We start from the raw sequence: 13,513 nt of genomic DNA, 5'->3' as shown, positions 1-13,513 counted from the left end.
ATATCTATGCAAAAGGTCCTGGTGCTTCCTGTTTTGCTATACAATTGTGAGACATGGACACTATCCAGTGACCTGAGATGAAGACTGGACTTCTTTGGTACTGTACCTCTTCAGAGAATCCTTGGGTACTGCTGGTTTGACTTTGTGTTGAATGAGTGGTTGCTCATGGAGTCCCGATTGAGACACATTACCTGCATTGTGGGGGAACGTCCGTTACGGCACTACGGCCATGTGGTGTGATTCAATGAAGGTGATTGGGCTTGCAGGATCCTTATTGTTAGGCATCCGAGTGGCTGGACCAGGCCAAGGTGACACCCATGTAATATCTGGCTGCAGCAGATAGAGGGTCATTTCCGGAGAGTTGGACTAGACTGAGTGTCTGCCTGGGGGGTTGCCAACTGTCGTGTGGTGGGTGCAGCAATGCACTATACCAGTGCATACTGTCCAAGCTGACCTGACCCTGTTCTACAAGGATAAATACTGCTATTTTCTAAATATGTTATATTTATTTTTAAAATCTTTTGTTCTGTTTTTCACACTTTCACTACTTTTTACTCTTCAGCTTTGAAGGTTAAAATAACAAAAAACTGCTCTTCTCAGACACAAGCAACCATGATACTTCCTAGTCAGCTATGTCTTGAGTTTCAACAGCCACAGACGCCACCCATTTGAGCACTTCTGCTTTACTTTGTTCATCACCACACACAATTTAGTGCATACTTGAATGTTTTCAGTATGTGTGAGTATTATAGCTAATACAGCGTAGTGCCCTTGAACCCCAATCGGTTGCAAAATCATAAGATGATGTTTATGCCCTAAAGCTGTATCATTAGGCACGAGTACAACTTACACAAATCTTTCCCGAAGTGTTTTAAGAACGATAGCAAATGGATCTGATTATATTTCTAACAGTCTGCTCTTACAAAGCACTTGTATTTTTTGGTCACAGAACAGAATCTGTGTGCAGTTAAAGAACAGTCTGACATTTATGTTGCAGGAATAACAGAAAAAGATATTGACACACAAACAAGGGTTAGAATTGCAGAATTTATTTTAAACCATAGAAAAAGGAGTAAGCTATAAAAAAAATAAATTCACAAATAGAACAGACACATTTATACAGAGTAATGGTCTCCTTGGGATAAGATATATTTCTAAAATATCTGTATACATCTACAAAAAAGAAAAAAATATAATGTGGATTATGATTAACAGTAATTCAGAAACCAAATATTAACTAATGAGACATACATTCCATAGACGGAGGACATACAATATTTTTTATTTTCTAGTGTATTTCAAAAACATGTGACTTTACCGTAGTATTGTTACTAAAAACAGTAAAAATTTATTAATGCCACCTATTAAGAAGTGCAGCTGACAAGTATCCAAAATTCATTAACTGTAGCTAGATAGTGGGATTTAGAAAAGAAAAACCAAAGTGCATTCAAAACAATGCTAGGAGCTGACAATATGCATTCTTAAATTTAAAACACCTATAATTCATACAAGTTTGCAGTATACAGACATACATACATTCTGTGGTAAAAATACATTTTGTGGATTCATGTGAAAACATAACTGAAGCACCCAACAAGTACAAGAATTGTCAACAATCTTCTCTTCCTTTATTGGCACCCAGTTAGCAGAGAGATAGCTGCCACAATAAACCCACATATATGTCCTATCTGGATATTCTCACATACTGTTCAGGAAACAGACATTTTCCACCACAAGGCAAAAAGGATGATGCTTCAGAACCAAAACATGTGGTCTTTTATAAAAATTGTCTAAAATATAACTATTCACTTAAGACGCACGATTGGTAGCATGTTGAAAGGAATAACTCTATTGCACAATTATTGCATTGTATGAACACGACTGTGAAATAATCTGGCCATGTAACACCTAATAGAATAAGGTTCATCTTGTGTTTGGAAAATTCACTCCTCAGGTTTGTCTTTCAATGTGAATTTCAGCTGCACACTTTTAAACTTGACATGTGGAAAAAAAAAGGAAAATATAAATTGACACTGACTACTGAATCCACTTTTCCATCTAAAACTTCTTTTTTCACTCAAATGAATATACATTTGGGGTGCTTTAGAGCTTAGTGTAATAACAATCAGACAAAGAGCGAAGGAAAATGTGGCACAGATCAGTAGTTTAAAATCGAGTTTATTTCATTGATTCATTTGAAAGCACTAAATGTCATGTTATGTTCGTTTACAGATTACATCTAGAGGTAATACCTATTCTGAAGTAAACCTCTTGTATGCTAGGTTCTTTCATAAACAACACAATTTAAGTTTCTAAAATATCTTGAGGTTTGGTCACCTCATTTCTCAAGGCATTCTTGAATAGAAACGTAGCTTAAGGTAGCTATAGGGTGGTCCAGATCTAACTATGCAATTATTGCATTGCATTAAAAGTTGCATAGTTAGATCTGGACCACCCTGTATTTTTGCTTATTTTATGTAAACAAGTTGCTGCATGGAATTAACGGACACCAAATGGAAGGAGCGCAGTATAAGAAAACAAGTGAAACAACCAAGTGCCCAGGGACTACTTCATGAAAAGAGGTCTTTAAAATATTCTGATATTTTTCCATCATCAATATGTATAAAATGAAGCATTAAACATCCAGGTTTGTTCATTCATTTGCTTTTAAACAATGCATCTCACCTAAAAAAATATATAAAACTATAAAAAAAAAACACTTTTTTCAGAAAAATTCTTCAATGAAAATCTACAATTTACAAAACTGACCCATTCCCTTTTTAGACAAATGGCAAACATAAAAAAAACAAAAACAAAATAAATATCAACCAAAAATATAACATTTAACCCGCCCCACCTAAACTTTAAAATAACAGATCTTACAGTTACAAAGCTTTGGTAATTGCACTGTATTGAGTCCTAGTACTTCCACCATTAATCAACAGAATTCCATCTTGATAGATGGTCACAGTTTTAAAATGACAACTTCATTGCTTTCTTACAAAAATATTCACCCCGTTCCCATTCTCTATTTAATCTAACTTCGATATCTCACTCAAGGGGAAGACATCCTTTCTCCAGCCGTTACTACACTTCTCAACAACACTGCTACTTTCCAGCCAAGTATGGGAATCACTCATCTCAACTTACTTATTTTACTTTTATTACAACTGGAATGGCATATAAACCATTATTTTGTACTGAAAATGTAAAGTACTTCTAACATGAAATGATTAAATATTAAAATAAAACTCTTACAACTCTGTATATATCGAGATTATAATTTATGGAAAAAACAGCAGCAAATTCAACAAATTCAATCCTTGGAGTATACAACAACTGTCTGGGCTTGTTTTGAAACACTTCCATTGTGGATCACAGGTGAAAACTGCTCCTTTTTCTATCTTATATGTCCTTGAACTCCATGCTAGCTGGGATAGGCTGCAGCAAACCTGCGACCCTGGTCTGGATTAACTTGGCTGGAAAATGACAGGACATGTTCACACACACACATTAACACCAAGGAGCACGGTGCACAGTAGGTTTTCCACTTCTTGACGATTCCTAAACTCCAAAACATTCAGATGTCAATATACTAAAAATATAAACTTGTGGGCTGCCAAATTATCTTTTAAGTCAAGACATGCCTAGTATTTGCTTTTTTCTTTAAAAATGGAAAATGCACGGGTAAAATATATCATCCTGTAGAGGCAGCAGAGTGGTTGGCACTTTTAATTTTTTTTCATTTCCTCCCTATATTTGCTTGGGATTTAGTGGTTTTCTTTGTGCAGCCAAAGCATTTGTGCGTTTAGTTGAATTGTGGTTCTAAATCAGTCCTGTGTTCGCGAGTGGCCTGTGTGTATGTACGCCCTGAAACACACTGGCAATATATCCAGGGATTATTCCCACCTTGTGCCCAATGTTGCCGAGATCAGCTCTCGATCTCCACAACCATAAAAATGGATTACAAAGGTTTAGTATATAGGTGCATTTTTGGAATACTACTATTTAAAAAGAAAAAGATTTGCATGTTCTAGATTTTGATTTCTTTATAATGAGCAGTCATAAAACTTGTCCTTTCTTCACCACGAAAGTAGTCTCAGATAATTAACCTTAATAAAGCAAAGCTATAATCACCAGAATTAACCTTTTCCCAGATACTGATAACTGGCTTTTTGAGGCAAACTTGGGATTTGTTTAAATGGCCAGTGACCTACAATGTCAAGCAAGATTGCACATGTAGCTGATATACTAGTTGCATGCATATATCTAGAAGAGGAATGTAAATATTACAGTTTGTATTTTCCCCTCCAGCTACTACTACAGTGACAAATATGGCTTTTATATGAACCAAAATGGTTCTGAAGTTTTCCTCCACCTGAATAACTGTTCTACTCTGAACCGCTCCCATTGTAAGGCAGAACAGTTTAGTAAATGAAACTTGCCTGAGGTCAAAGCATTTGGTGAGTTGAATTAAATTCATCACTGCTGAGAGCACATGCTAGCTGTCAAAAGGCTGTAAACGGAGTGTGCTGCATTGTAAAGGATAACGCAACCTGAACAATGAGTGCAAAAAGGTTAAAGTCTTTCTTGATGCTTTATAAAACTTAAAAAAAAAAAAAAAAAAACACTTAAGAAAAAAACAAAAACATCCATCCTTATTGACCCCTCATGTATTTCAAGTGCCTAAGCAGCAAGACTGTACAGCTGTGAGAGTCGGGCTCCGTGAGCCTGATCAAATAGCTAAATCTTTACAACAGACGACTTTAAACCACCATCATACTAAAAATATGTAAACACACAAAAAATATATAGCCTTGCCATTTTTCTCAGGTTAAAACTTTAACAAGCTGCTGCTAAATGTCATGGTTTGTTCAGTTTCTCGCATGATTTTCAATAGATGGCAGTGAAATATTTTATTACTTTCTTAAACTAAAACAAACTGCCATGGACTTTCTTTTCATTATACCATTTCTATGACTTTAGTTAGTAGGTTAAGTGAGAACATACACAGAAATAGCAAAGCAGATGTAAACCAGAGCATAATTACCCAGAGTGGTAGATGAAGGGGAAGGGGACAGTTAGTAGTTTTAGCAGTGGCATGGAGTGCTTTAATGGCTTAGGAGTTAACGGAACTTGAAAATGTTAATAGAGAACAATTTTTACCTTAACAAAACCTGTTTTTAATGTGGCTTTCTGTTTTACAAGTTAAATAAAAGTTTCTTACATTACCAATGGAACACTGGGATGTTCATCTGTATAAAAGCAACCCATTCTGTTCTAGCATTTACCTTAAGCATGATTTATTACTGCAGTGCTTCACTGTAAGGCTGTTTAGGTGATTCAGTTTCCTTTAGTTACAGAGCCTACTAACTCTACAATGATCTACTTGCCAATATATGAGAACCCCCATTGGTCTACTGTACTCTAAAATATTGAATTATTGGGTGGTTGCTTTTTTATGCTTTGATTACAATGGTGGCAATCAACATGACTATCTTGTTCTGTTTTTTTACTCTGTCTTCTCAGGGTCAGTGCTGCTTTGACCTACTGATCACTTCTGTCACTGAAACAGGACTTCAAAGAAGACAGGCATCACCAAGTGACAGATCCAATGTCTCTACCAATAACATGGATAATACTATGCACCATGGCATACTGTATGTACAACAGAGATTTAAAATAATTTTATAATTAAAAACTCAATTTATTTCTGTTACTAAAACATGTTACTTTAAGTATACAGCTTGGCAGTGCTCTTAGTCCGACACATTTGACCTATTTTAGTATTACACAGCTCCTTTACTTGGAAACATTTTTCATTTCAGCTGGGTGAGGGAAACAATAAGCAATTTAAATTTTGGAATCTTAAAAAGCAAGGCAATTAAAAGCTGTTTATTAAATTAAAAACTCTACATTCTCCTCAAGGAGCATGATCCCCACAATCAAACTGTCTTTTTTTTCCTTTGCAAAAGGCCTTAGCTTATTTTGTAGCATATAACATTATCATTTATGCACACTGTCACAGTCAGTCGCTTCAAAAACCTGAGTAACGCCAAGAATTTCAGAAGAGTATGCACAGAAATATATCTGTTCATTTTGCAAGGTATTTTGTGTTTTATGTAAATGTATAATATTTGAAAAATGTTCATTGAAATGAGAACAGTGCAATGGTAATAATAAACTGATCTGACTTGATTATCTTTTAATTTTAAAACCCAAACAGGTTTATGAAGGCAATCATTACTTTAAAAAAATTTCTTGGTCTTCAGACCATGAACTTCACCAAAGACTGATATTAAAGTACTGGTTTTGAACCACTTACAACCGTTTTTTTTTTAACTGGATAGCTACAGCAACACTAACAACAATGTGAAATTCAAATGGAAACATGTTTCAAATAAAACAAAAAATGTTATTGTGTCTTAAAGGTGAAGTTTGGTATTTTTCAAATTAAAATGATTTATTAACAAACATTTTCCAAGCAAAATTCTGTTCTAAGTTTATTATTATTATTACTACTAAAGTTAATTGCTTTCTAGAAATTTAAAAAGCATCTTGCCTGCACTAGTGCTTAAAAACTTCTAGAGACTTACCCAACACGACTCCAAACAGAAATGGCAAATTTATTTATTTAAAATTAAATCTACAACACAAAGTGTAAAGAAAGTGAAGGAGTATGGATACTTTCTAAATCCACTCTGTGTGTAAATATAAATATGAGAAGTGGGGACCATCAATTATTAAATTGTTGGAATATTAACCGTGTCAATTATTAATTCAGAAGAAAAAGTGTTCTCAAAACTCAGCCCCTTAAACCATATCGGTTTTGGGAGTGAAAGACTGTTTTGCAGGAAGACTAAGTACTGAACTAGCTTGCACGGATGGTTTCCTTTTAAAATGGCTGAATCTCATACTATTGGTGTATTTTTTGGGGGGGGTTAAAAAATGACATGTATAAAACATTTAACAATGTGTGCGTGAACTTTATAAAGGAAGGTATGGGGCAAGGAGGTAAAGTGACAGAGCAGGCAAGATAGTTTTTTAAATTTATAGAAAGGGCTTAATCTTTGAACACAATTTTGCATGGCAAACGCATATATACCATGTTTCTGAAGAAATAACTTTGACTTTAAAAATACCAAACCTATCCTTAAACCACCCACAAAAATGTAATTTGAACACACTGTACATAAATGCTATGGAAAAATGGCTGGAGTTAAGATTCATTTCATAAAGCATTTTTTGTTGCTCAAAATGTTAAAAATATTTTGAAAATCAATAAAAAGACAAACCTGACTTTCATTAACTCTGCAAAAACAAATATCAACTTTGTAAAGATCAAAGTAAATAGAACATCCTTTTACAAATATAGTCCCTCAAAATGTTTTTTCTTTTCAGATAGCATAAAGTCAATGGGCTGGAATATTAGACGCAGCGGTTCTGGAAAAGTTGCTCCACAACATTGGGTTCAGCAAGTGTGGATGTATCACCCAGGTCCTTGTCATTGCTGGCAATCTTCCGCAAAACTCGCCGCATGATTTTACCTGAAAATAAGCAAAACACGTTCACCCTTTATACTACTTAACGTAAGGTGAAACATGTAAAGAAAATTATGCATATCATGATTATTAAAAAAAAATATATATACATAAACTAAACACAAATAATATGCAAGGGATGTAGCATCCACCCTGGAGAGAGAGAATGAGACCAAACACAAGCAAACAAGCCTAATGCTGCTTCCATTGTTATTTGTGAGATGTTACTGTTTGCTGGGCTTATCATATGACACTTTTCAAAGTTTCCAAATCAACCCTGCAATGGTTAACTGACCACAAAATGAAAGTTCTGCCATGGCCATCTCAGTCCCCTAATCTGAATTCTGCTGAAAACCTGTGGAGTGAGCTGAAGAGGACAGTACACAGGAGAGGGCCTAGGACCCTGGGTGATCTGGAGAGATTATGTAAAGAAGAATGATCTCAGATCCCATGCTCTGTATTCTTCAACCTTATAAAAGGTTACAAGAGAACACTTGGTGCTGTTATATTGGCAACTGGAGGCTGCACAAAGTATTAAATGCTGGGGTGCCAACAATTGTGGCATATGTATTTTTGTTAAAAATACTTATTTTTTTAAAACGGATTTTGTTTTACTTTGAATGAACTTGTTTCAATTAAAAGTAAGATGTTTCTCATTTGTTCAGTACAAGATGACGGTTCCTACACATACACACATACAGTTAGGTCCATAAATATTTGGACATAGACAACTTTTTTCTAATTTTGGTTCTGTGCATTACCACAATGGCTTCTTTCACCTGCATGGAGAGCTCCTTTAACCGCATGTTGTCTGTTCACAGCAAAATCTTCCACATGCAAGCACCACACCTCAAATCAACTCCAGGCCTTTTATCTGCTTAATTGATAATGACATAACGACAGACTTGCCCACACCTACCCATGAAATAGCCTTTGAGTCAAATGTCAATTACTTTTGAGGCCCTGAAATGAAGGGATTGTGTTAAAAAAGTGCTTTATTTGCCTCACATTTTTATGCAATCGTTTTGTTCACCCCACTGAATTAAAGCTGAAAGTCTGCACTTCAACTGCATCTGAGTTGTTTCATTTAAAATTCATTGTGATAATGTACAGAACCAAAAATTAGAAAAAAGTTGTCCCTGTTCAAATATTTATGGACATAACTGTACACACATACATACATACATACATACATACATACATACATATATACATATATATATATATACATATATATATATATATATATATATATATATATATATATATATATATATATATATATATACACACACACACACACATAAATACATACATACATATATATATATATATATATATATACAGTGGGGCATTAAAGTATTTAGTCAGCCACCAATTGTGCAAGTTGTCCCACTTAAAAAGATGAGAAAGGCCTTTAATTTTCATCATAGGTATACCTCAACTATGAGAGACAAAATGAGGAAAAAAAAATCCAGAAAATCACATTGTCTGATTTTTGAAGAATTTATTTGCAAATTATGGTGGAAAAAAAGTATTTGGTCAATAACAAAAGTTCATCTCAATACTCTGTTATATACCCTTTGTTGGCAATGACAGAGGTCAAACGTTTTCTGTAAGTCTTCACAAGGTTTTCACACACTGTTGCTGGTATTGTGGCCCATTCCTCCATGCAGATCTCCTCTAGAGCAGTGATGTTTTGGGTCTGTCACTGGGCAACACGGACTTTGAACTCCCTCCAAAGATTTTCTATGGGGTTGAGATCTGGAGACTGGCTAGGCCACTCCAGGACCTTGAAATGCTTCTTACGAAGCCGCTCCTTCGTTACACGACAAGTACAGTTTTTACCAAAAAGTTCTATTTTGGTTTCATCTGACCATATGACATTCTCCCAATCCTCTTCTGGATCATCCAAATGCTCTCTAGCAAACTTCAGACGGGCCTGCACATGTACTGGCTTAAGCAGGGGGACACGTCTGGCACTGCAGGATTTGAGTCCCTGGTGGCGTAGTGTGTTACTGATGGTAGCCTTTGTTACTGATGGTAGCCTTTGTTACTTTGGTCCCAGCTCTCTGCAGGTCATTCACTAGGTCCCCACTGTGTGGTTCTGGGATTTTTGCTCACTGTTCTTGTGATCATTTTGACCCCACGGGGTGAGATCTTGCGTGGAGCCCCAGATCGAGGGAGATTATCAGTGGTCTTGTATGTCGTCCATTTTCTAATAATTGCTCCCACAGTTGATTTCTTCACACCAAGCTGCTTACCTATTGCAGATTCAGTCTTCCCAGCCTGGTGCAGGTCTACAATTTTGTTTCTGGTGTCCTTTGACAGCTCTTTGGTCTTGGCCATAGTGGAGTTTGGAGTGTGACTGTTTGAGGTTGTGGACAGGTGTGTTTTATATTGATAACGAGTTCAAACAGGTGCCATTAATACAGGTAATGAGTGGAGGACAGAGGAGCCTCTTACAGAAGAAGTTACAGGTCTGTGAGAGCCAGAAATCTTGCTTGTTTGTAGGTGACCAAATACTTATTTTCCACCATAATTTGCAAATAAATTCTTTAAAATCAGACAGTGTGATTTTCTGGATTTTTTTTCTCATTTTGTTTGTCATAGTTGAGGTATACCTATGATGAAAATTACAGGCCTCTCTCATCTTTTTAAGTGGGAGAACTTGCACAATTGGTGGCTGACTAAATACTTTTTGCAGGTAAAAACAGACAATAACTTTGAATTAAATATATGAATAATATATATATTGTTATAATGTTTATATATATATATATATATATATATATACATACACACACATACATACGCACACACATATTATATATATTGTATATATATAATACATATATATATATATATATATATATATATATATATATATATATATATGGAAGAGAAGGTCTGTGATACGGTTTGCATATTTGCAGTTGGAGATCCACGAACGGAGAAAAAACGAATCACGTATCATAAAATAGTTTTATTCCTGAGCTTTCAACCCCTATCAGGGGTCTTCATCAGAGGATAATGCTTAGACTTACAAGAATCAAAGGCAATATATAGCAACACAATCAGTGGGGGGGGGTGGGTGGAGGTGACTAAGTCAGTATGATCAAGGGTTGGGGGGTTGTATAGTTTAATTATTGTGTACATGTCCTAACCCTTCTTAAGTTGGCATATGCTGGATTTATGTCCAAGTGTCTGTTGATGGCATTTTCATCTGATAGCCAAGACTCGGCCAACTCTCTGGCACTTTTAGTACTGGCCTTAAATTTTACTTTTACGTTGTCCCAGTTGAATGTGTGTCCTGTCGATTTGGTATGTGCATATATCAAAGATATATATACATATATATATATACACACACACACGTACGCACATCTACTGTATATACAGTACACTCACAATTACATTAATGTAGTTAAGCATATTAAAAAAAACACAGAACTTACAAACAAAATTAAATTCAACTGATATGTGTACAGGCAGATATTTTTGCCTTTAATTTCTGAAAAGCATGTCAGTTTTAAAGATGTAGGCATATTTTATGGATTTTTCAAATAATCTAAATGTAATGCAGTAGAACTTCTAATACTCCACTCTTACAACAGGTATTCATTTTTTTTTTGCCTTAAACAAGTCAGAAAACAATAATAAGTGTAAAAATTAGCCTACCTGATCGTGTTTTAGGTAATCCAGGGGCATTTTGTATGTAGTCTGGAGTTGCAATTGGCCCAATCTTTTCACGAACTAACAAGGTTTTGTGAAAAAGAGAAAAACGGAGATAAAAAGTGTCATTGAACGTATTCATAATTGTTAGAAACCGAAGGGCCTGTCTGTATTGTACAAACATATCATTTCATAAATTCAGTTTAACAGGTTATACAAGATTTTTTGATTTTAGCTATTCAAATGTTTCTGTAATGTTCTTAAAAGATCTATATGGGAAATAGAAGATTTATTTTAAGGTTAATAAAACTTTAAGCTACTGTACTTAATGAACTAGGCAGTCAATTCTCCTAATTTGCTAAGATTTAGTATGACAGCTCAATCTAATTAGTACAACAGTGGCATCAAGAACAAAGTGAAGAATAGGAGAACTTAAAAACCTATTCTTCTGCATATGAATAATTAAAACAAGTTTCTTTCAATGCCTGTTTCTCAGGATGTACTATGTAATATTTTGTAACATGTCTTTTATTGATAAAAAATGTAACCAATAACACCAATGTACTAGTAATATTTATGAAATAAAGATAAATTCGCTATTAAATGAGTATGATTATGTTACAGCTTTAAGAAAAGTATCTTTTGAATGGCAATAGAGTTTTAATACATGACTATTAGGATTTGAATGATATAGTGACATTATGCACTCCTGTTTCACCTATACCTCTGACCAAAGTACTGTACTTTTTAAAATTTCAGAATTTTTTAAATATTTCTTTTTTCAATCTAATCTACCCTTGCTGTTGTATTAGATTAAACACATTCATATTTACCTTGCTTTTTAAGGGCAGCCTCTAACTCTTTTGTATATTCATGTCCTTCCTTGAGTGTAACAAAACAGTAGAGACATTCTCCTTTGATAGGATGAGGACGGCCAACAACCGCAGCCTCTGCCACCGTAACATGTTCAACCAGAGAAGATTCCACCTCTGCAGTGCTGAGCAAGTGTCCTGACCACAACATACAAAAAGCAAAAATTATCAGTGCTTTATAAAATATTATTATTTTGATTGGGGAGAAATTACTTCTGATAAACATTACAAAATACATTATATATTTTAATTACATCTTTATATTAACATTATTTATGGCTGCAAAACATGCAGCTTTTCTTCACTTAACTATGTTAAATTTATTTTGCCATGAAAGACTGTACAGCTCTCACTGTTGTCACATATAGTATGTTAGCTGAAATTCACCATTTCTGGAAGGGTGCTTTTCTATTTTTATGAAAATTTCAAATAAATTGGCTGATTAAATCAGTACTACAATAGTCCCTCCATAAATACATAGACAGAATGGCTTGCAGCAGCCATCCACACTCTCGCAGGAGCTTCCTCAGGATACTATGGGTACACGTTGTCAAGCCTTTTCCTGGTCTATTAATCCCATATGGACAGGACTTAACATTGACATTCTTTGGGACCAGAGGAGTGCAATCTCTTGGCAAAAGGTACACATTTACTTGCATGCCACTCAGGTCTGCTAGTCATGAACCACTTTCCATACAACTTTGATTCTGCCTGTTAATGAAGACACTCTCCACAGTATATAGAACTTTCAGTATTTCCAGCTAGATCTTATCCACCACTCTTGATTTGATATTCTTTTCACTGCAGTGACCACAGCAACATAAACAGACCCAATTCCATAATGGGATTCTGACAATAACTCCTCCAAGGAAGATCTCCTTCTGTCTATCAATGATATCTCAAGTTAAAGTCAACACTTCCCCACTTCCCCGAGAAGAGCCTGGGCAAAAATGAACCTACTCTTCCTGAGTCATCAAATGTTTGCCAGAATCTCTTCAAGGTTGCCCAAAACTCATCTCAAGTTTTTCTGATCCTCTTTAAGGCTGTCTAAAATTCATTTTTGAAGTCTTCAGCAAATTCCTCCAAAACAGCTTTTTGCCCTGTCAGTATTTATATCCAAAATTTAAAGACCCTACTGCTAATACTGCACAAATGGCTTCTTAGTTCAGTCTGACAGCTTTCCTTAACCACTCACAACCATCAAACAGTACTATGGTAGCCATTATGACCAAAGCTCCTTGAAGCTGCCACAGTAACTGAGGCCTTATAAAGCATCCATTCAGACTCTAAGACCCTAAACTTTCTCACAATATAAGAGATTTTTTAGAGGAAGGAACACACCTTCACTATCCATTTGGGTCTTTCGGATATATCCATATATGTCGGCTTGCCACCAAGTGGTGACCAGATGACAATTTAACATCT

The 13,513-nt window shown here is 35.2% G+C and overlaps 1 protein-coding gene across 3 annotated transcripts in view; it reads right to left on the bottom strand.

Annotated features, from left to right (window-relative positions):
• Positions 1-1,033: 1,033 nt before the first annotated feature.
• Positions 1,034-13,513, bottom strand: part of acss2 (acyl-CoA synthetase short chain family member 2) — a 104,397-nt gene continuing 91,917 nt past the window's right edge. For all 3 annotated transcript variants that reach the window (XM_028811783.2, XM_028811781.2, XM_051932820.1), the window contains 3 exons: positions 12,050-12,226; positions 11,223-11,297; positions 1,034-7,547 (listed from right to left, as the gene is read on the bottom strand). In XM_028811783.2, the coding sequence (XP_028667616.1) occupies positions 7,429-7,547; positions 11,223-11,297; positions 12,050-12,226 (371 nt within the window). In that variant the 3' untranslated portion in view covers positions 1,034-7,428. The remainder of the gene's footprint in view (positions 7,548-11,222; positions 11,298-12,049; positions 12,227-13,513) is intronic.

The sequence above is a fragment of the Erpetoichthys calabaricus genome, chromosome 10 (genome assembly GCF_900747795.2).
Source record: "Erpetoichthys calabaricus chromosome 10, fErpCal1.3, whole genome shotgun sequence".
In the NCBI taxonomy this organism is placed as follows: domain Eukaryota; kingdom Metazoa; phylum Chordata; class Cladistia; order Polypteriformes; family Polypteridae; genus Erpetoichthys; species Erpetoichthys calabaricus.
This window is presented reverse-complemented; position numbering and strand designations above follow the sequence as displayed.